We start from the raw sequence: 24,157 nt of genomic DNA on the forward strand, positions 1-24,157 counted from the left end.
AAATTGTTAAAAAAAAGATCTAAGCATTTATAATTTATGCTAATTTGATACTTTGACTTCACTATTTTCACACTTGTGAATGTTTCTCACACATATCTATAATTTTAAATCTATGTTTTTAACTTTACTATAATTAGATTATCTTGGTATGTACTTTGCTATTTAATATCTAAAAATCTTTTCTCATTACAGAATGCTTAATCATTCATTTTTCAATTAATTTGCATGTAAATGTCTCAATTGTTTCCTTAAAACTCACAACAAACAATTAAAACAATAGTCTTAATTTTATCATTTTTTTTACCCAAAAAAATTTTAAAAAAATGGTTCCAGTTCGAGTCGGGTCGCAGTTGGGTCGAGTTGACTTGAAAAAAACATGGGTCGGATCACAAGTCAACCTATTTTGTTTCGGGTCAAAAAAATCGGGTTCTGGTTGAGTATTTTTCGGGCCAGATTAGAAAATTCTGACCTGTTTTACCATGTTAAGAACCAACTTTCCTTCAATGAAATCGAAATGCACAAAGTAAACATTTTACAAAAATAGACTAGCAACGCAGTAAATGACTAAACAGCAAGGCCAGGATATCCACGATCCTAATCCCAGCAAGGCAAAGACAGCAAGAAAAGCTCAGAACAGTTCATGAGTCACAAGCTCATTATGCATTATGGTTTCAGGAACAGTGGCCCACAATTGCTCCGTTTCAGACTTCAATGCTGAAAGTTTTGCCCCTACTTTAGCAATTCTTTCGTCAAAAGATGCTAATTGAGCCTTCAACTCACGGGTAAACCAAATCTTTCCAATGTATCGCAGATATGTCAAAAGAAACTCAACAGGAAGACCAGCATGTGTCAACTCTTTCACCGCGTTCTTCCACTCAAACAATTTCCTCTCACTCAGCGAGTCTAGATGAGTATTATGCATTTCCATCACAATGGCAGCCAAAAGTCTCAATAGAAAATTTCCAATGCCAGCCCCAAGCTTGAATCTCGTTATGAAGTCTTCGTACTTTGCTAAAAGTCGTTCAAGCAATGGTATGCTATCAGAAGGAACAGAAAATCGAAGCCAATCAGCATTCGCCCCAGAGAAGATCCAGAAATGGGAAGCTGTATGTTCATTAGTCCCATCTTCATCAAATCTAGCCAAAAAGGCGTCAAGTCTCTCTTGAATAACTGTTGGAGCACCAAGCCCAAGAAGAGACGTAGATGCACCCTGCTGAATGTTGCTTGTAATGACAGGTTGATCAGCAGCCGGGCACACATTTACATTTTCTTTCATATCTGGCCCATCCTCATGAGTATCTTCTTCAACAATAATTTTGGGCAATTCAGAAGTATCAAGCTGACAGGAACTAATATTGTCCTGCACTCACCCAAAAAAAAAAAAAAAAACCCTCTTTTTACTACCTTGACATTTGTAAATATAGCAACATAGAAATGACTCATATTTATGCTTACCTCCATGCTAGTCTTTTCTGCTACCAAATTACCTGCCAGAGGAAGAGAAGCCAGGGGAATTGTTTTTTCCAGTGAGGTTCCATGTGCAGCAGACATCTCATTAACTGAGGATGGTATCCGATCTGAGAAATCCTCGGGAAATGAAGTGTTGTCTTGGCTTACTAAATCCTCCACGTCATCAAAATCATTATCTTCCATGGCTTCGGGGATGTACACTTTTTCCTCCGATACAGAAGGTATGAAAGGGACCTAACATGAAGAAGAACCAATCATGTAAGAAAAATGAGAAAAATAAATTTTAGACACCCTATTGCAAGTGGAAGAGCATTAATGTTGATACATAATTCTCATAGAAGTTTTCTGCAGACCTCGATTAGCAATAATTACAAGGATGGTGTCTGCCTTCATAAGAAGTCCAAACATAAAAGTTGGAAAGCAGGAAATCAAATATTTGATTGATTTCCATTTAATTATTTCCCTTATTAGTCTTTTAGTTGACTTAGGAGTCTTATTTGTAATGAATTTGAATTAGGATCTTTAGTTTATTTTTCTTGGAAAATGCAAATGGATGCCTTTCGGACAATGGTTAATAATTCATTTAAAGAAAGTTTTCATTAAAAAATAAAAAAAATAAAAACAATTAATGTTTTGACAGCTTTTTCCATTTCCCATAAAAGTGGTGTCAAAACTTTCCTAAAATAGATTATTAACCATTGTCCTAAGGTCACCCACTAGCATAACCCTATTTTCTTTCCTTGTTTATCATAACTATCATTATTATTATTCTTAGTTTTCATGTCTATGGTAGGTGAACTTGTGCTATGAAAGGTGGTAACGAGATTTTGGGAAAGATAGTTCATGTACTATCCAATCTATATCTAGATCAATATATATCTAAAAGCTGAGACGTAGTATTTAATATTGCTATGCTTCTGTTGAACCACCTCATCAACCACATCATACTCTTTTTCTTTTTAAATCCTTTTTTTCTTTATGATCTTTTAACTTTTTTTATATAAAATAATTAAATACAAATCATGGACAAACATTATTATTCATTAGATACAAATATTTGACTATTCAAATACCTAAATTGATTTGAACTTTTCATTTTCTTCTTTCTAATTTCAAGTAATTTTTAAAATTGAATAATTCATTATCTTTTTAATAGATAAAATTAACATTTCAAATGTCCCTTCATTTATCTACCGTTATAGTGTTTCCTCTTCCAAAATTTCAGTTTTTCACAACCTTATCTCTCTCTCACTTATACATTGATTATTTTTTTAAGTTTTATAATGTTATATATACCAATACACATTTTAGATACAATCACCCATCATCTACAACAAAAAATTTAGCACAATACTAATTATTTTCCATATTTTTCAATCAAGCTTTAGTTTTCACCATTTTGAGAAGACATCAATTATATTTGTTCAAAACTTCCAAAGTTAAGGTAACAATAGGAAGACCATTGAGGTAAACAATACTCAGAATAAAAAATGATCTCTTTTTCTTTTCTTTTTTTTCCATTTTCCTTTCTTTTTTGTATTCTTGCATTTTCTGAAGTGATTCTATTGTTTTCCTTTTCAAATTTTTCAATGATATTGACTTTTGTTATTTTTAATTGACTTAGAATTGTTAATGTAGTTTTATTTGGCCTATCATGTCGTGGAAATTCCTAATGTTGATATGAAACATATTGAAAATGAAAATTTTTTGTATTTATTTGTAGATCGTCAAAAAGTATTCAGTGTAGTAATTTTGTTATTGTTGCATCCCATGTGTTTGTTAAAATTTCTTTTAGAAATCTTATGCATCTTTCTCAAATCTGTTTGTGATTTTTATTTTGTTCATTCTACTACAAATAATAGGCATCTCCACCATTAAATTTTTAGCTAATTTAAGCTTTCTTGGTAAGCTTTTACTTTGTTTAGTTGATCAACTTTAAAGAAAAAGCCAAAAAGAGAATAAGACAAAATATAATTTACTCTAGAGCATCATTATGCTATTAATGTTTTTATGTATAGATACTTAAGGAACTTGATTAATTCTTTCTTAGAATTCCTATTATCCTTACGTCTAGCCTCTTAGATTAATTTTTAGGGGTTCAAGTAATAGCCTAGCAACATTTTTTATGGTGTCCCCTATTTGTGGTTCAAACCCCACCATCCCCCCTCCACCACCATCTACATATGTCTCTCTCTCTCTCTCTCTCTCTCTCTCTCTATATATATATATATATATATATATATAATCGGTTATTCAAATTAAGAATTCTCATGTGTTACTCTTTAATGATTTTATTAGATGTATAGATGACACTTTTGGTTTATGAAACATGATCAACAAAACGTGATTTTTATATAATTATATCTAGACTATACTACAATGTCATGATGGATGGATCAGTCTTATTTTACTATAAAATCCAAGTAATCATGTGGTTTATGAATTTGAAGAGTTATATATTGCAAGATTTGTTCATATGTTCATAAAGTCTGCTCTTTGCATTTTATTTTATTTTATTTTTCCATTTTATGATGTGATTTATTAAATATGATCTATTGCATAGTTATCTTTATATACTTTTTCACTTAATTAGAAATTGTATGTAAGAAAGAGACGTGGATCTGTGTTTTGGAGAAAAATATACCTATAAGTGTTGAATCGCATACATCTGTATAGTAATAAACAAAGTATATATGGTTAGAACTTAGTCTAATAGTTCTCACATTGTGATTTTTTTTTTTTTACATAAAAAAATTATTGCATTGTATTTTCATATGTATCTCACATATTGACTTTTAAAGATATACAATCTAATATATTAATTCTGAAATTATCCAATAAAACATATTCGTATCAAATTTTCCCGCGCATCGCGAGGGTCTGTGACTAGTAGGCCTGTTCGTTGATCTACCGGCACCGACTGAAACCGGTCTGACCGCACCGATCCGCCCCTCTCAGGGGTCCGTCGAAGGTTTCTGGCACGGTGGTCGGCGGCATTTCGTCAGGACCGATGTCGGACCGGTACGGCCATCGGCGCAGAGACGTGCACACCGCCGAGAACAGAACCGCACCAAGTATGTTTAATACCTATATAATTTTGTTTTTTAAATATATGGCGTGTTGAGCAGTGAGCACGCCGTGCTCTCAGTTTCTCAGTTTAAACAGAGCACGCTGGGCTATGTTCTATCAGTTTTTTTTTTTTTTTTTTTTTTTTTTTTTATGAGTACTCTTTAGTTTCTCACCTGCGTGCGAAGTAAAAAAAATTAATGTTAGTGTGCCTATCGTCAATAAATAAAAAGTGTTAGCGTTTGTCAGTCCTAAAGTCTGAATAGTTGTCTTGTCTAAATTGTCTAGCATTTAAAAAAAGAAAAACAATGCCATTTGGTTAGTGTTAAAGACTTAAAAGTCGCTGAGTGTAAGAATTTTTTTTTTTCTTATTTACTCTCAGCCATACACGTACCCGGTACCCTGAGACTGAGTTATCTAACTTGTCTCTTATTCTCTTTTTTAGACTCTTGCTCTCATACTCAACTCACTCAGTCACTTAGCTCAATCACATACTCACCTTCATTTTCTTCCAAACCCTAATCCCGCCAAACAAATATTAAAGTTTCCCTCTCAATCTCAGATTCTCAGGCTCCCACCTAACCATTTTTCTCTAATCTTTTGCCCTCAGTTAGTCTCCTTCCCATCTCCGTTCTCCACCGTGGCTCTGCCACTATGTAGTTGTCTTTGGTAACCCTAACCCCTAATTTTTTTGGTTTTATTTTGAGTTCACTGAATGTTTCTTGTTGATTCTAATTTTTGTTTTTTTGGGGTTATTTTCTTGTAATTTCAGGGGTAATTTAAGAGATTCAGTTTCAGCCTAGTAAAGGACTAAATCTCAAAGGCTTAAAGAGTTCCTGGGTATTTTCTCATACTATTTATAATATTTTTTTTGAGTTCACTAATGTTTGATTTTTTTTTTTCTATGCTGTTTGATTTTGTTTTAAGGGTTATTTTCTCTTGTTATGGTTGAGACTTGATACTTTATAATTGTGTGTTTGATTTGGAATGTTGTGAGAGGTTTAGATTTATTAATATGTGTTAATGTGTTTAATAAACACATGTTTAATTTGACAGGTTGAGAGTTAAGTCATATTATAGTTGAGACTATACTCTATAATTGTGTATTTGATTTGGAATGTTGTGAGTCTTGTGATAGGTTGAGATTTTGTGTTATTGTGGTTGAAACTTGATAAAGAAAGGCTCAGTTAAAAAGAAGTAAAAATGGGCTCAAAATGCTATTTTTTAAAGGCCCAAAACTTAGAATAGTAATTTTTAAAAGTCCAGCCCATATAACCGAACGAATCGCACCGAGCTGCTAAGATTAACCGCACCTTATGTAGGTCAGTTCTTACCTTCCAAAAGTGAGGTGTAGTCAAGTATAGGGTGAAACCGCACCCTATAGGTGTGGTGCAAAAAACCTCTCTAAAACCGATCGAACCGAACTGTGTACACCCCTATTGTGACAGGTTGAGATTTTGTGTTCTTGTGGTTGAAACTTGATAAAGAAAGGCTCAGTTAAAAAGAAGTAAAAATGGGCTCAAAATGCTATTTTTTAAAGGCCCAAAACTAAGAATAGTAATTTTAAAAAGTCCAGCCCATATAACCGAACGAACCTCACCGAGCCGGTAAGATTAACCGCACCTTGTGTAGGTCGGTTCTTACCTTCCAAAAGTGAGGTGCGGTCAAGCATAGGGTGAAACCGCACCCTATAGGTGTGGTGTAAAAAACCTCTCTAAAACCGATTGAACCAAACCGTGTACACCCCTAGTGACTAGTTGATTATAATAATGAAACCTATATGCTTTCATCAAGAGTTGTTGTAGCACTCTTCCATTCTGTAAGTGTCATATTTTTATGTAATTAGCACATCTGATGACAAAACGCACTCTACTTGCAGTTGGGTAGTTTCTAAGTGGTTTCAACATCAAAATAACAAGTAGTACTTTGAAGACATGAAGATTACTTAAGCTATAGTGTAGAAACGGAAAAACAGAAGATCTCGACACCTAGCTCGGCAGAAACTAGTTTTTATTCATTCTCAAAACCATTTTCAAAATATTTTGTTCTTTAGTTGTGGTGACCTAAGTTCTATTTTGTTCTTTAATTATCTTTGTTTTCTCAATATAATCTTTGTATTCTAGGAACTTCGGTAAAATAAGCTTTAATCAAAACTTTGTTTTCTCAATCCAATCTCTATGTTTTCTCAATCTAATATCTGTGTTGTAGGCACTATGTTCTAATTTGACCATGAGTTTATTTTAATAAGTTCTTATTGTACGTTTGTTGTTATTTCAATTCCTATATAGGACTGACATTTTTATTTATTCGATGTTAGTTTAGAATACTATTTGCATTGTTTAATGGTTTTTTTTTTTTAATTATTTATTTATGATAATGTTTTATTTTATTTTCTTTACGTTACTTCAGTATTTAGTTTCTCAAAAAAAATTGTTAGTTTAGTATTTAGGATTTCTAACATGCTTCTTTAATTTGTGTTAAAATCTTTGATTAATCAAATCTGAACATGTAAAATATCAAACTCTTTGCTAGAATGCGTACACATCATTGAGGCTGCATGCACAAGATTTCGATATGCATATACAAGGTCTAGTATGTGTACGCACCTTGAACATAGAATGTGCAGTAAACCATGTTTTGATTTAACTGATTATTTTCCATATGTTCTGTGATCTATTTGGCTTCGAACTCGTTGGATTAGAATATTTTCTTAATTTCCATGTTTTCCCCTTTAGTTATTTTGTATTTAATGTTATTTGAATATGTTTAGAATAAGATATTTTCTTATTAGTAATTGCTTATTTGGTTTTATTTAATTATTTGACTTCCCATGCATAATAACATTTGTTTGATTTGGTTTTAGTATGTTTCTTTTTCTTTATTATGTGATCTTTGACCTGTTGTATGTACTATTTTTAATTAAATACGCGGTGTTTAGACTTAGGATTAGGGATCTTTTAATAATATCTTTATTTAAACATTGTCTATCAACACATAATGGTGGTTTGACCATATTCCCAGCAGGTTTGGGAGCCTAGCACCTTTTCATTCCTACACCCTAACTCCGAACCCAACATATAACGCGTTGACCTTTGTAAAAGGTTCAAGAGAACCAATTTAGTTCCTAGACCTAAACCAAATGGCAACTCTAATCCCTTTGCCTCCAGTCCATTCGCTAAGGTGTAGTTTTAAGATGCAAAACTGTGTGTCCTACCATAAAATAGTGCGCTCACAACTACATGGGTGGCTAAAAAAATTCTCTCCGTTCTCCCACCAGTACCCACTCTCCCTCTTCTTTACCCTGACCTGATATTTCCTACACTCCCCACCTCTATCCTCACCATTCTCATCTGCTGCTCACCCACCTTACATCCGTCCCCTCACCACTACTCACCTACCCTCTCCACTATCCACACCACTGCTTTACTGCACCGTTCAACCCAAACATGGAGGTCTCTGACCTTGTAACCATAACTGAGAAGATAATCTGCCAAGGGCACAGACTAGAGCTCCCTCCAAGCCAAGATCCCAAAACACACCCTGCGCTCATCATACTTGCAAAGCTTATCACATACAAGCAGATAGGGCTCACGTATGTTAAAGATGTTGCTCTCAAAGCTTGAAAACCAGTCTTCCTGAAGGAGGTCAAGAGATTGGATAAAAACATTATCTTGTTCTCATTTCAACACGAAGTCGACTCACACAAAGCTTACATCAGAAGGCCTTGGTCATGCAAAGGAGGACACCTCATTCTAAAAAGATGGGAGTCCAGACCCAACTGGCAGGAAGTTGATTTCACCACATCCACTTTTTGGGTTCAAATCCATGAGATACCAGCGTTATGGAATACGAAGAGCAATATAAGGAAATAGGGGCACATATAGGTAATGTTCTCGAAATCGATCTAGTCGGAGAACCCGAGGGTAGTTGGCAAAAATTCATTCGAATTCGAGTGGACATCCCAATAGAGAAGCCCCTCAACCTTCCATCCCTGACCAAACAAAAGCGACTTTTGGATTGGGTTTAAATACGAGAAGCTCACAGATTGCTGCTACAGATAAGGAATCATAGGACACGAAGAAAAGTCTTGCGAGCTAAATCTGCTCCAACTCTGCAATCCAGGAGGAATTCAGTTTAAGGCTGCTGGACCTTGGCTCAGTCTCGGAAATGATGACTATCTACTGGATGTGTACGTTAGCAATGAAGATCCACTCAACACCACATGCAGCGTTGGTCCTCTGCCAGCTCAAAATCCAGTGACAGCAAAAAATCCATTACTCACAACCCCGCCTGGAATACACACCACATCGTACTGCACCACGCTAAAGGACAGTACCACGCAACTTCCCACTTAGGAACCGTGGCAACCTGGTGACAGCCCCATTACATCTGAGCCACCTGCAAAGGTACAACACTGAACGAGCCTATCCATGATGACCTAGAAATATATCCGGAGTCCGTAGGCCCCCCTCAAGCTAAGCCCATTGAGACAGACATACACGAGGGCTCCTCAGCAAGCACTCAAAACATGGGCCTTTGAAATCTCATTTGCCTAACTCCAGTGTAAGTAGGCCTAAAGCCCAAGTTCAATGCAAAATCCAGGAGATCAACCCGATACATGTCGAGCCCAGGCTACACTACTAAATCACCTAAAGCATATATTCCAAACCACTTCATAGATAACCTAAGCTCTCCATCGCCCCCAATCTCTTCATCTTAAAACGCCGCATCCTACCTGACAACAAACAACTGCTCAGACAAATTAGAGCTCAAGGAAGAACAACCCACTCAACCATCTACACTATCCCCCTCATCCAACTCCCTAAAGAGAAAAATCACGGACAAGGAACTCAAAGTCTTCTCCAAACGACTCAGAAAAGCAGTAAGCGGTCCAGAACCAGTCTTCTTTGATTCTGACACAATCACGCTCATTCCACAGTTAAGGTTGGAATTCTTCATCCTTAATGAAAGGCAAAAAGTTGAAGATGAGGAATACACCCGTAAGTTTTTCTCCTGGATTTACTCTTCCCATAGCAATACCAATTCTGACAACCCAGATACACCTACTTCTATGGCCGAGAAGGCGGGCCTTATCATGCTCCACCATCTCCATGAAGCTCCTCGGTTGGAATTGTCGAGGCATATGCAATGCCTTGACAGTTCGAGCCTTAAAGGCTCAAATAAAAAAGGCAAGGCTTGATTTATTTTTTTTGTCTAAAACCAAAGCTCTCACTAGTAGGATGGATTTTGTAAAAAGTTCTATTAATTACAATAACTTGTTAGTTGTTGAAGTAAGTGGAAAAGCAGGTGATCTTTGTGTTTTGTGGAAGAGTGGTATTTTGGTTAGAGAAGTGGAATTCAACAAAAATCTCATTACAGTTATGGTTTCCAATTCTGTATGTGAGTGGCTCATAGTTAGGTTCTACGAACCTCCTTATTTCTCAAAGAAGAAAAAGGCTTCGGAAAATCTCATGGCTCTTCTTGAGTCCCATTAAAGCCCGTGGATGTGTATTGGTGACTTCAACTTTGTTCTCAACGAGGATGAAATATCAGGGGAAAAAAGGCTTCTCATCAACCACCAATTACCTCACTGAGCTAACGTTTGAGTTTGGCGCTATCAATCTAGGGTACACGAGAAGTAAATATACCTGGGCCAAGGGCAGATGGGGAAAAGCCTCAATCAAAAGACGGTTGGACAGAGACATAGCAAATATATCATAGAGGTTAGCTTACCCAAGGGCTTTTGTCTCCCATTTAGGTGCCATCAGCTCATATCACACACCAATACTCCTTGATACCAATCAACAAACTAATTTTGCCGATTGCCCTTTTAGATTCGAAATATTTGGCTTAGGGATGATCGATGTTTCGCAGTCATTGAAGCCATGTGGAATAAGCATGTCAGAGGATCAGAGTTCATAAAATTAAGCAAGTAACAAGCCTCAACCAGGGATGCACTCCGGAAGTGGAACAAAGAAGTTTTCGGCAATTGTCAAAATGAGATAAACACTCTTCTCCAATCTATTAATGCAATCCAACAAGAGCCCCCATCTGAAAATACTGAAGCACTTAAGGCAGCTCTTCAAACTAAACTCTCGGAATGGCTTTTAAGGAACGAAACCCTATGGCGCCAAAAATCCAAAGAGCTCTGGCTCAAGCTCGGAGATAGAAACATCAAGTTCTTTCATTTATCCACGATTATTAGGCGCAAAAGAAACAATATCGAAGCAATCCGCGACGATAATGGATCCTGGATAATGGAAACCAACTCCATTAGAAAATTATTCTTGGATAGTTACAAGAACCTGTTCAAGCAAGAGGAAGTTAACTTCCTTCCCCATCTTAATCAACTTATTCTACCATGCATCACTGAAGATGAAAACTCTGAGCTTTGCAGGATCCCCACTCTAGATGAAATCAAGTCTACCCTTTACAAGCAGCTCTGGCCCACCATAGGAGATGATGTCATCAAGACAGTCACTTCTTTCTTCACCATTGGGTCCATGCCTAGGGTGGTAAATTGCTCTCTCATTGTGCTCATTCCTAAAATTGCTAATCCTTCCTCTACTCATCATTTCAGGCCCATAAGCCTTTGCAACATAGTGTACGAATCATCTCAAAACTTCGCAATCATCATTCATTCCCAACAGATAGATTGCAGAAAACCAAGTCATAGTCCAGGAGATTCTTCACAGTTTCAAGAGCAGCAAAACTAAACCAAGGTTAATGGCAATCAAGCTTGAGCTCCAAAAGGCTTACAATAGAGTCAGTTGGGAGTTTATATACGCTGTACTCCTCCACCTAGGGTTCAACGGGGTTTTCTCTAATTGGATCCTTTCCTGCATCTCTTTGGTCAATTTCCAAATCCTAGTATATGGTGGCAAATCCGAGAGTCTTAAGCCTAGTAGGGGCCTTAGATAGGGAGATCCACTCTCCTTGTATCTCTTCATTCTGGGGCAAGAAATTCTCTCAAGACTTCTAGACCAGGAGCTTAGGCAGAAGAATATTAACGGCATCAAGACGAGCAGAAGTGGACCAAGAGTCATTCATGTGATGTATGCCAATGACACCATCCTTTTCTCAAAAGCCACCAAAAAAGATACAAGAAATATTTCTCAGATCCTAGATAAATACACTCTCTGGTCTGGTCAGCTCATCAACAAAATTAAGTCCAAAATTTTGTTCTCAAGTTGTGTTTTCTGCAAACAAGAGATCGAAACTCTAAGTCATCTCTTTTTCAGATGCCTCGCCTTCTAAGCTATCTGGTTTTTAGCTTGTTGGGGCCTCAGAACTGAGTAGCTAGTGTTATCTCAACATGAAGACATTGTTAAACTTGTGTTGGATCCCCCTAGTGGCTTCGAAGCTACTCAACAACAATGGCAGACCTCTCTGCTTATGGCCTTAACAATTGAAGAAATTTGGAAGTCAAGGAACAATGCTCTCCAGCATAACTTATCCTGGGACGTGACCGCTTCCATTCAACACATACACCTCAGGTTCTATGAATTCTCCCTTGTCTCTCCTCACACTAACCCACCATAGTCTCTGCCAACTCCACAACATTGGTTCCCCCACCCAGCCCCCCCCCCCCCCCCCCCTCCCTGAGAACTGGATTAAGCTCAATAGGGATGCTGCCTTATCATAATATCACTCAGCTATAGCAATTATCGCTAGGGACCACCTCAGGGTGCCACTCAAAATCTGGGCAAGAGTCATCAAAAAAACTTCGTTGCTTCAAGCTGAAACTGAAGCTCTACTCTGGGCTGTCCAATTGGCCAAATCCGAGAATTGGCGTAACGTGATCCTCGAAGGAGATGCCAAAATCTGTTTTGACGCCATCAACAACCCTGACCTCCCCTACCCTTGGATTCTGCTCATGCCCTGCTGTAACATTCTCGCACTGGTGGAATGGTTTTCATCTTGTTCTTTTGTTTGGGTTAAGAGGTCCTGCAATGGTGTTGCTCACCAAGCAGCTAGATATGCTGTAATTTCTTGCTTATCTTTTTTCTTCCATAAAGATAATCTGCCACCTGCCTTGTCAGCTTGCTGTAAGGCAGATTATCCCAGTTGTACTTCGTTTCTCTAGTAATGAAATCGCAGATTATATAAAAAAATAGTGCGCTCACGACTATAATCGATCTTTCTCACTAGTCAGCTAGTCCTATGGTGACTTTAATAGCATTGTAAACGCGTGACTTTAATAGCAATATAAACGCTAAGGGAATCCCAACGCAAGTATAAAGACTTTGTGAGGAAAAATGCAAGCCGTCACATTCTTGCATATCCTCATACTTGCACTTCCAAGTTCCAACAGATTCAGCAAATATTATAGCAGGTGACCTAGTATATATTGGATCCACGGGTAGTGAATTTATTATTTCACTAATATGGGGAGCTCATATGTAAGGGAAGTCCCACATTATATAAAAATGACAATGGTGAGCGGTTAATGTAACATAGTTGGACCCAAACATATTGACTTAATTCTCTCGGATTAAATGGTGTCTTTATATATTATATTAATTACTCAATTGGAGGCTTCCTAATGTGTTATCTTCCCAAAAAATGGTATTAGAGCTCAGGGTGGCATGTGGTGAAGTGTTCAGGGTTCCTACCTTAGCAGGGACAGAGCAAGCCTAAAAGGGCCATATAAACGATTCTAAAAAAAATTGCCAAATAGAGTGTTGCCAATGGTACAAGATCACAGTATAGTGCATGGTCCCAATGGACGGGAATATGCGGTCCAATTCCAATGGATGAGCACATAGGATTGTCATGGATGATGTGCTAGTGATGGAAAAAGCCCAAAAGGCAAAGAGGAGCAAATAGGACTTGGTCAAAACCCATAAAGACAATGGCAGCTCTAGGATTTTTTTTAAGGATGGTCACCTAAGAAATTTGTTAGGACATATGTGATTCACTTATTAGAAACATATGTCACTATGTTATGTAATTGGCTAATCTTTTGACAAAACGCACTTTACTTATATTTGGGTAGATCTAGGATGTGTTTAATACTTCAAGAAATTTTGTTTCAAGATCAAGTGTTAAAGTCATGCAAGTCTGTCCAAGATTCAAATCTAAAAAGTTCCTGTCATTAAAGCTTGATAGCTGCTTGACAAATATGAAAAACAGAATTTCAGTTCTATTTTGACTTTAATTTGTGATTATGTATTTGAGTCTTTTCTCACAACCCTAGACATATAAAATGATTATTTTAAGGGCCGTCAAAGTGGACACAAGTTGCATAAGTGTTGAGCAAAGTTTGTTCAAGCAAATTGTGACCAGAGACAAAGTTTTGCCCTAGTTCATCTTTCTTGTGAAGAAATTGTTGTGTTTGTGCACCGTAGGGTTTTGTGACCAAGCATCTTCTGGATTTTCATCGTGTGATGAACTGAAGAACTTTGTAACTAACAATCTTCTCTAGTTGGTGATTGAAGTCGCGTATTGGGATCCGCGCAATTGGTTAATCATGTACTGGAGTTGTGCATTACAAGGAGAGATTGTCACTACAAAACAAGTCCAATTGGGTATTGGGATAAGGGTTCAATTGTAGGTTGGTATAAAGTATTGTGATTCCTTTACTTGTAACCGCTTGTTGTGATAATAGTAAATTCTCGGTAGTGGTGACCTTAAAATCACTCGGTGGGGTTTTTGCCGTGTTGGTTTTCCCCATTTGTAAACAAATTACCGTGTTAATTTATTTTCTGCTGCATACTTAGTTTAATTGGTGATTTGTTTGTGCTACCACGCGTTTGCATATTAATTTGATTAATTAATTAAACTTGGCTAATTAATTAATTAATTCAACACAATGAGTCAATACGTTTTTGGCCTATCAAGTGGTATTAGAGCGGGCACACTCTGATTAGGGTTAATCTTTGTTGTGTTAATCCATTGATCCCTGTTTGTCATGGATAGAGGACAGTTGTTAATTATACCTCCTTTACAGAGGTCTTATAAATAGGTTTCAGCGTGATCCGATCCTTATTTCCTCAATCTCTCTTGATCTGTCTGCACCTATTTACCTCCCAAACATTCTTTTCTCTCTCAAAACCTTCAACCCATGTGATTTTCGGCCTTTCCTTGCTTCAAATCACTTGGTATGATCTCTTTTTCTCACATTATCCATGCATTTCATGCATTTAGACCTAGGTTTTGGGGTTTTTGAAAAATTTTGAGGTTTTTCAAAATTGTTGAGTTTTTGTGAAATTTTTGGGATGGGTTTTGAAGAGTTGATCTTAAAAACTTTATGCATTGCATTCCATGTGCATTATAACTATATTTTCGTGCATTATAGATGTGTGTTATATATGTTAAACTGATTGTGTATTGGTAGGTTTGGATTTGGTTGAGCCCATGATGTTTTTTACTTTGCACATCACATGCTCATGCATTTTCATGCATATGTACCTTACATTCAATATATTTTTGTATATTTGAACTGTTTGGAACTTTTCTGAGTGTCTCTCTTCCCCCCTTCTTTATCTAGTTTACGTTAGTGCGTCAATGGCACCAAAACGTAAATTTGCTCCGTCCCGAAACCCTCTTCGTTCCAGGGCATCGTCTTCTTCTAATCCTACCCCCTCCTCTATTCGGTTCTGTGATGAGGAAGCCCGAAAGGACTTCTTGGAGAACTTTTCTTGACGAGGTGTTTATTCAGAACGCCGAGTTATTTTGTCAAACTTCTTCGATATTGACCTACCTATTGTCATTCACAGTCAAGGTTGGGAGTCACTGGGTGACGTCTCGGTCATATGTCCTTCTGTGCTGATCCAGGAGTTTTACTCCAACATGCATGGAATTGATTCTTTAGTACCTCTTTGCGAGCATCCCTAGGATTGGGGCGATTGTTAGTTTACACCATGTTCGACCTTTGCTAAAGGTCCTAAATTCATAAACATTGTGATGACTTTTGTTTTGCACTCATTATCTCACTATAACTCTATCATAGAGCCTCGTGCTCGATTTTTGCTTTCTCTTCTTGAGCATCTCATTATAGATTTTCCATCACATTTTATTCTTTCTATTATAGATGTGTATAGGGATACGGCTACCCATGATAAGCTCATTTTCCCTTCGGCTATCACGCGGATTTTATCGCGCAGATTTTATGCCATTTTTCTGTTCCTTTTCCCTTTTCCGACCACTTCCCTGTCATGTGTGCCATTGACTACGCTACCGTTAAACAAAGCGAGGCACAGTTTCAATCGAGGCGGTCCGGTACAGCAACTCCTCCCACTCCTTTAGCTCCATCCACATCTACTCCCTCCTCTTCTACGGGTGATGTGACTCTTGGAGACATCATGACGCAACTTCAACGCATGAATACTCGCCTTGATACACTCTCTACTGAGTTGTATCGGGTGAACATTTGTGTCAGCCATATAGCATAATGGCAGGCAGTCATGGGTGGCTTCATTCCTGAGACTTCTCCTCCACCTACTCCAGCAGCTTCTGAGGATGAGGATGATGGTGATGATGATGCTACTGCTTTTAAGGATAATGATGATGCAAATTGTAGCTCTTCTGGTATAGATGAGATGTCTACTTGAGACTCTTACCCTTTGTCACTGGTGATAAAAAGGGGAAGTAGTTTTGGTATATGAGAGTAGTCATTCTTAGGGAGAAAGTTAGTATAGGACCATTTTGTTAGGGGAAGTGTTGATATTTTGAGGGATATAGTGAGGATTATTTGTATCTTTTTCTTTTCTTTTTATTTGAGATACATTTATCTTGTACATGGGTCTTATGACCATTATTGACATACTTTCTACTTATTTTCTTTATATGTTGATGTATGTTTCTTTCACCTATCTTTATATGTGTTGTTTCTTTTCTCTTTTTATGCACATGCTTCTTATACTTGTATGCAATCTATTATTTCTGTTTCACACAAAGATGCCTTGATGAGTTTTGTTTAAAGTGTTTTAGAAATACAGATTGTCAAAGTCTTTTTTGCCATAGACTCTCTTCTTGCAAAGTTTTTCAAGAATTTGTGTTAGGATAGATTTTATTATATTCAACAAGTGAATATAAGTTGAGTGATTTATGACTTCTTTCATATGTTCATTTGTTTGTTGTGATTTTGTCACGGATTGTCAAAGGGGGAGATTGTTAGGACATATGTGATTCTTAGGACATATGTGATTTACTTGTTAGGAATATATGTCACTATTTTATGTAATTGGCTAATCCTTTGACACAACGCACTTTACTTGTATTTAGGTAGATCTAGGATGTGTTTAATACTTCAAGAAATTTTGTTTCAATATTAAGTGTTGAACCTATGCAAGTCTGTCCAAGATTCAAATCTGAAAAGTGCTTGTCATTAAAACTCGACAGCTAAGCCATCTATCGAGCTTTAAGAGCTGTTCCAATCCCGTGGCTCGACAACTACTCGACAGATGGCTATCTATCGAGGTTTATGAAAAACATAAACTTTAGTTCTGTTTTGAATCTAATCTGTGATTATGTGTTTGGGCTTTTTTTTCTCACAACCCTAGACATATAAAAAGATTATTTTAAGGGCTGTCAAAGTGGACACAAGTTGTACAAGTGTTGAGCAAAATTTGTTCAAGCAAATTGTGACCGGAGATAGAGTTTTGCCCTAATTCATCTTTCTTGCGATGAAGTTGTTGTGTTTGTGCACCGTAGGGTTTTGTGACCAAGCATCTTCTGGATCTTCGTCGTGTGAGGAACTGAAGAACTTTGTAGCCAACAACTTTCTCTAGTTGGTGATTGAAGTCGTGTTCTAGGATCTACACAATTTGTTAGTCACGTACTGGGAGCTGTGCATTACAAGGAGAGATTTTCACTACAAAACAAGTCCAATTGTGTATTGGGGTAAGGGTTCAACTGTAGGTTAATATAGGGTACTGTGATTCCTTTACTTATAATCGCTTGTTGTGATAATAGTGAATTCTCAAGAATGGTGACCTTAAAATCACCCGGTGGGGTTTTTGCCGTGTTAGTTTTCCTCATTTGTAAACAAATCACCGTGTCAATTTATTTTCCGCTGCATACTTAGTTTAACTAGTGCTTTGTTTGTGCTACCACGCATTTGCATGTTAATTTGATTAATTAATTAAATTTGGCTAATTAATCAATTAATTCAACACAAATGGTCAATATGTTTTTGGCCTATCAAAATTTAAATTATACAAAATCTAAGAAAGCGATAACTTTAATATTTAATAAAGCGATAACTTGAATATTTGCAACAATTGCGAGTTGAGTCGCTAAGGAGAGCAAAATTGTTGCGACTGCAGAGTCAAAAAGAGTATAACTGTTGTTACCATCAAGGAGAACTCATAATCACAATATTTTTCTTAGTACTATTTTTTAAGGAAAAATGAAACTAGAGATTATTTTTATTAAATAGGTTGAACGAGCTACAGATTTGAATGATAAGCAATTTTTATCTTTTTGTTTTGTATTAGGTTTTTTGTTGAATAATTTGTTCACTTGTTGTTTGGTCTTGTTTTGTTTTTGTTTGATTTATATTTGCTGTTATTTGGGCTAATAATTATTGTTTTCATTTTTGATATATTTTTTAAAAAATTTATAAAATGAATTAAGGATTATGTTTGGAGAACAAAATTAATTTTAGAGTAATGTTACATCCACAATATTTTTACTATAAATCTTAGGTAAAAAGCTATTATTATTGGATAAAAAAATAATATTAGTATTGAGTCCAAATTATAATCAGTAAAAACTTACCACATTGGATTTGTTGTGATATTATTGTGAAAATGTTATTAATGAAGCATTATTCTTATTTTTGTTAAACCCAAATTTTTGTAATTCTCAAGTCAGGATATTCAACCTTTTTATTAAGATAGTCACAATAGATTAGTTTAGCATATAACATTTTTTTGGCAAGTGTATATATACATTTTTTCGCAAGTCAAGGTGGTCTTGTGACCACCCTGGCTTGCATGGCTTGCACAAAGAGAGTAAACTAACATATGAAGAGGAAATTGTTGGGAACTCAAGTGTGAGTGAAATCTTATATTGAATAAGAATGACAATGATGAGTGGTTAATATAACATAATTGTGCTCAAACACATGGGCTTAAATCTTTTCATAGTGTCCCTATATGTTATGTTATATTAACTATTAAATTTGAGGATCTTCAAGGTGTTATCTCCCCAACATTTAGACCTATGAAAATGCTACAAGATAGAAAGCATGGGAACATACCTTTTCAGCGAATTTTTGCTGCTTGTGCATATCAAAGTTATCTTCCCAAAACCGATTGATGGTGCTAATAAGATCGCCGTCCCATAATTCTTTTGTTTGGGCAATATGGTTGCCCAACGCGGGTTCATCTTTTTCTGCTTGCTTAAGCTCTTTCCAATTTGGTATGCTAGAAGTCGAAAATTCTGGGCATTCAATAGTAATTAATTCTTTCAAAGATGGGAATTTAATGGTGCAATTCCCCGAATGGAAGCTTTCGAGACTCTGTAAAGAGAGAAGTACCAAAGATTTCAAGTCCTTGAAAATGATATCACCTCCTGCTTCACCGCCTTCTTTTGCAACTATTTCTTTCATTATTTTGCATTCATATATAACCATTTTGGTGAGTCGCACAAGACTTTTGGCTGTCCACGAAGTCACTAAACAATGCAAACCATGACATCTTGATACTACCAATTTTTGTAAATTTGGGAAAGACATTGAGGACGGCACCAAGTTCACTAATCGGTCACATTCTAGTTTCTGAAGAGCCATGCGTAGTTGGGAGTTTTCCTTCCCCAAGTGCTTAAGGTTGGGCATGTTAGACAGTTTTAACACTGTCAAACGTTCGAGTGTTCCTGCATGTTGTTCTTCTAGTGTCCCCGCATGTTCTTCTTCACTGGTAAGTCCACATAGTTCTTCAAAAGGAGCACCACTTAACTTGATAACTTTTAGTTTGGAAAAGAACTGTGCTGGAAATCGACATTTTGTCTGATTCATGGTCTCCTTCCAATCCAATTTCAATTGTTCCAAAGTAGGAAATGTATCCTGGGTAAGATTAAATTTGTTAAACAAAAGAAAGGAAATGCATCAAAGCCATCTACCCGTGTGATGAGGAAACCATGTGCACCAATGATCCAGATCCCTTACAATTCCAGTAGTAATTGCAAGGGATATGGTTCCCAACAGGATCATCAAGGCACAAAAGTATTAGAGCTTATATAAACAAGTTATTACTGATTTTATATTTAACAAAAAAAAAAAAAAAAAAAAAAAGGGTTCATTTTAGCTAGAGTTGGTCACCTTCCATTTACAGGTGAGACAGAAATCAAATGTTGAATTAGAAAAATGTAATACTTACAAGCAGAAATAAAATAATAAAATATGACTCGAGCATTATAAAAGATACAAAAAGGTTATTTTCCTCACTATAGAAGACAATGCATCATGGATCAACAACCATACCATAAATTCCTAACATGCCTTTTTCTTTTCCGGCCAAAATCCACATTACACCCTTTAATCTAGATGAATTGTTATTTTCATCTCAAAGTTTTATATTTTTTGTCACTTGAATACTTAAATTTTAAAACTTCTATAAACTTAGTCCGTTAGTTTATTGCCAAGTATAAAACTATCATGTCCAATAGAACGATGTCAATTCCCATATGTGAATACTGTCAATTTTTTATATAGTTGATGGAATGACCAACTTGAAAAAAAATAATAAAATTTAAGTATTAAAATGACTAAAAAATATTTTTGATATTCACTCAACTTAAATGATATAACAACAACAACAACAACAACAACAACAACAAATGGGGAAGAAAATTTCAAACCTGCCGATGGGGAGATTAGGCAGAGCCACTAAACCAAAATACTCATCCTATTTAATTTAGATTATAAACGCCCAAAATGAACTTGCAGAAATTAAATGACATCATTGTGTAAGGACTAAATTCATGAGAGTGATCATGATTAGTAATTGAAGGTCATTTCTAATGAGTTGTTATCATTTGCTATTGTAAAGTTGTGATTTATAACTATTTTGTGTTGGCTTTAATTCCATGCCAAATCTGATTGTAATTTTATTCAATCGTTTTTCCTTGTATTTATGTGGTTTTAATTGTAGGGGATGAGTATGAGAGACTATGAAGACTCAAGTGATGGCCCAAAAACTTACCACACTCAATTTGAGTGTCAAGTGAGGTTTTGGTGCTGCTGAGAAGTATTGGAAAGAGTCATTCATTGGTGGATGCAATCGGGCTGAATTGCGGGATGTAAGAAAGCTAGAGAAGACAAGGTTCCGAGAAGTCAGTTGATAGCAGGAGCTTAGAGGGCTCAAGTACATTAGGTAGACTAGGCTTGAAAGGTCTTTTGTTATTTGTGTACTCCAACTTTATTCTTTAGTAGATCAATTACCGCTTGGAGGACGGCAGAGAGGTTTTTTGTCGAGTTCTTCGGTTTTCTCTTCGATAACACATCTCGATGTTATCTTGTGTTTGCATCTCTCTTCTCTACTCTTAAGCTTTACTTTAAATTGTTGATAATTGATGAATATGGTTTAGGGTAGTGTTATCGGTTGTTTGCGCTCATTTACTCTTATTCCGCACTTAGTCTAAGTTAGAGTAAAAACAATCTAGCCGTAATTTTAATTTGGGGGTCTAACCAAGCTCTTGTGTTTTCACACAAATTCGAGCTTTCAGCTATAAGATAATTAGACCCACTTGTTAAACAGGTATGACAACAAAAAGCATACAAGCTTTGCTCTAATAATTATGGATATATTTGTCAAGAGTTTGTGACCTAAAATCCTATTTTATGACATGTTTTATATAATTAAAGTGTTTAGTTATATGGGATTATATATAAATGGACTAATTGTACATTATCGTATATTAGTTAAGGTGCATTGTATGTGATTTATATGATTTAGCTACAGAATATATAAATCATAAGTTACTTGTAAACTCAAAATCCTAGTTTGTATGAAATAGGGCTTTTCATTTGTAAAGACTATATAACGTGTGAACTAAGATGGTTTGTCTTAAGTATGTAAGATACATTGAACTGGCTGTAAATCGCACCCTCTAAGTTTGATTGAAATTCATTTCAATTCTCTAACTTTACTTTCGTTCAATTGAGTCCTCTAAATTTTCAATTTATTCAATTCAGGTTTTTCGTCCATTTCAGTTAAAAAAATTGCACTTTAAGTATGAAATTAAATAATAAAAAATATATTTTGAAAAATAATTCTCACATAAAAATCTATAAAATACTTTTATTAATTTTATAGATATTTTTTCATGTGAGAATATATTTATTTTAGTGGCAATTTTTTAAGAAATTGGAAGGAAGACCTAAATTGAATAAATTTGAAATAGAAGACTCAATTAAACAAAAATAAAGTTTAAGGATCAAAATTAATTTCAGTCCAACTTAGAGGATGCAATTTGCATTTTAGTGAAAAATTTAAAACTTGATTTTTCAATAAATTTAAACCATCAATATTAGAGTATGTGTATATTTTTTATGAAACATTTTTAGCAAAAAAAGTGTCCGTTTGAGAAATGCTTTTTTTAAAAAAACTTTTTAACTTAGCCTTTTACATAAAATTTTGTAACATTTGACATAAATTTACATTCAAAATCACCATTCAATGATAAAAATGAAAAGAGAAAATTAAGCACTAATTATCTTTATTGTTCACATCACTCTAAAATTGTACCAGCATTTACCTTGCTAATGTGATGTTATAAAAGTGGAAATGTAAAAAATGGAGCATTTTTCTATACATAAATTGTCTCACTCAGTTGAGTGTGATCAGTTTAGAAAGAGAAATATTTTTTAAAAAACTTAAAGACTTGATTGAATGACTAGTAATAAGAGGGGGGGAGTGGGTGACACCTTGACAGTCAGTGAAGCTACTGTTTCAATATGCGACTTCTATTTTGTGACTTCTACCACTACCATGATAAAAAAAATTTTACTAGCATATAAAGGAGAAAAAAAAAAAAAAAAAGAAGTGAGAGTTGTTAAGAATGTAAAGATAGAGATTGGGAGAAGAGAATAATTTGAATATTAATTTGTATATTCTATATATTGTGTGTGTATAAAATTGTACAATAAAGAGCCTTTATATAAGTACAGTATGTGTGAAGTACAATTAATATGAGTGTACTGCAAGTACACTACCCTAGGCCCAAGGCAATTGGGCTAGATCAACTAAAATATATACTAACATCCCCTCTCAAACTCAAGTTGGCATGGTCAAAACCAACTAGAGTTTGGATATAAGATCCCAAAGATGACCAATCGGGTGAGTTTGGTGAAGATATTAGCAAGTTGGTCGACAAAGGAGATGGAGTACAGCCAAATATTTCCTTTCTTGCGATGATGACGAGTGATTTGACAATCGATTTAAATGTGCTTCATGCGTTCGTGGCAGACATTGTTATGAGCAATGTGAATAGCATTGCAATTATCACAATAAAGAAGAGTGCTAGTGGGCTGTGGAGCATCCAAGTCAACCAAGAGCCATTGAAGCCATGCAAGATTGGTAGTGGTGTCAACAAGTGCGTGATACTTGGCCATGGTACTGTAACAAGAAAATACATCTTGCTTCTTGCTAAGCCATGAGACAAGAGAAGTACCAAACAAGAAATAAAAATAAGTGATGGAGCAATAGTCAATAGGATCACCTGCCCAATCAACATCTGAATAGGCATGAAGCTTGAGAAAAATTGGGAATAGTAGTGAGGAGCATAAAAAAATGAGCACTTGATGTATCAAAGAATTCAAAGAACGATGCCATAATGAACAAAGCGAGGGGCATCCATGAAGTTACTGACAATACTCATGGCATAAGTAATATCAGGGCAAGTGATTACGAGATAAATCAAATTGCCAACCAACTAACGATAGCGAATAACATTCGATAGAGGTTCACTCTACAAGAGAGCGAGCTTAGTGTTAACTTCCAAGGAAGGGGAGACGATCCTGTCATCTATGAGACCAGCCTTAGAAAGAATATCAGAAGCATATTTAGCTTGGGAAAGATAGTATCTAACGAAGGAGGAAGTAACCTTAAACCCATGAAAATAATTTAGAGTGTCAAGATTTTTCATCTCAAAATGCTGACTAAGAAAGTATTGAAGAGTGCAGATATCTCTAAAGTCATCTCTACTAATAATCATGTCATCAACATAAAGGAGGATAAGAGTGATACCAACATAGGATTCATGAATGAATAAAGCAGTGTCGTAAGGATTTGAGGTGAAATGTTGAGCAACAACTGAGCAAAACTATGCAAACCAAGCCCAAGGAGCTTGTTTTATGCCATAAAAAGCATGGTGAAGGCGACAAAATTGATGACCCGAGTGAGCATAGCTAAAGGATAGTTGCATGTAGACTTCTCCCTAAATGTCTTCATTTAGGAAGGCATTCTTCACGTCCATTTGATAGAGAGACCAATAGTGAATAGTGGCCACAACAATAAGACATTTGATAGAGGTAAGGCAAGCAACATGAGCAAATGTTTACTCATAATCGATGTCATATTCTTGAGTAAAACCTTTGGCAAATAAGCAAGTCTTGTATCGTTCAATAGATCTATCAACCTTGATCTTGATCTTATAGATACTGTTAGGTCCT

At 35.8% G+C, this 24,157-nt stretch overlaps 1 protein-coding gene across 2 annotated transcripts in view; it reads right to left on the reverse strand.

Moving 5' to 3' along the window:
* Positions 1–482: 482 nt before the first annotated feature.
* The window catches only part of LOC126717618 (uncharacterized), a 139,883-nt gene continuing 116,208 nt past the window's right edge, over positions 483–24,157 (reverse strand). The window contains exons 5-7 of one of the 2 annotated variants that reach the window (XM_050419450.1): positions 18,746–19,549; positions 1,456–1,704; positions 483–1,360 (exon numbers count right to left, since the gene is read on the reverse strand). In XM_050419450.1, the coding sequence (XP_050275407.1) occupies positions 629–1,360; positions 1,456–1,704; positions 18,746–19,549 (1,785 nt within the window). In that variant the 3' untranslated portion in view covers positions 483–628. The remainder of the gene's footprint in view (positions 1,361–1,455; positions 1,705–18,745; positions 19,550–24,157) is intronic. The other variant, XM_050419451.1, reaches the window with a different exon arrangement.

The sequence above is a fragment of the Quercus robur genome, chromosome 3 (genome assembly GCF_932294415.1).
Source record: "Quercus robur chromosome 3, dhQueRobu3.1, whole genome shotgun sequence".
NCBI lineage: Eukaryota > Viridiplantae > Streptophyta > Magnoliopsida > Fagales > Fagaceae > Quercus > Quercus robur.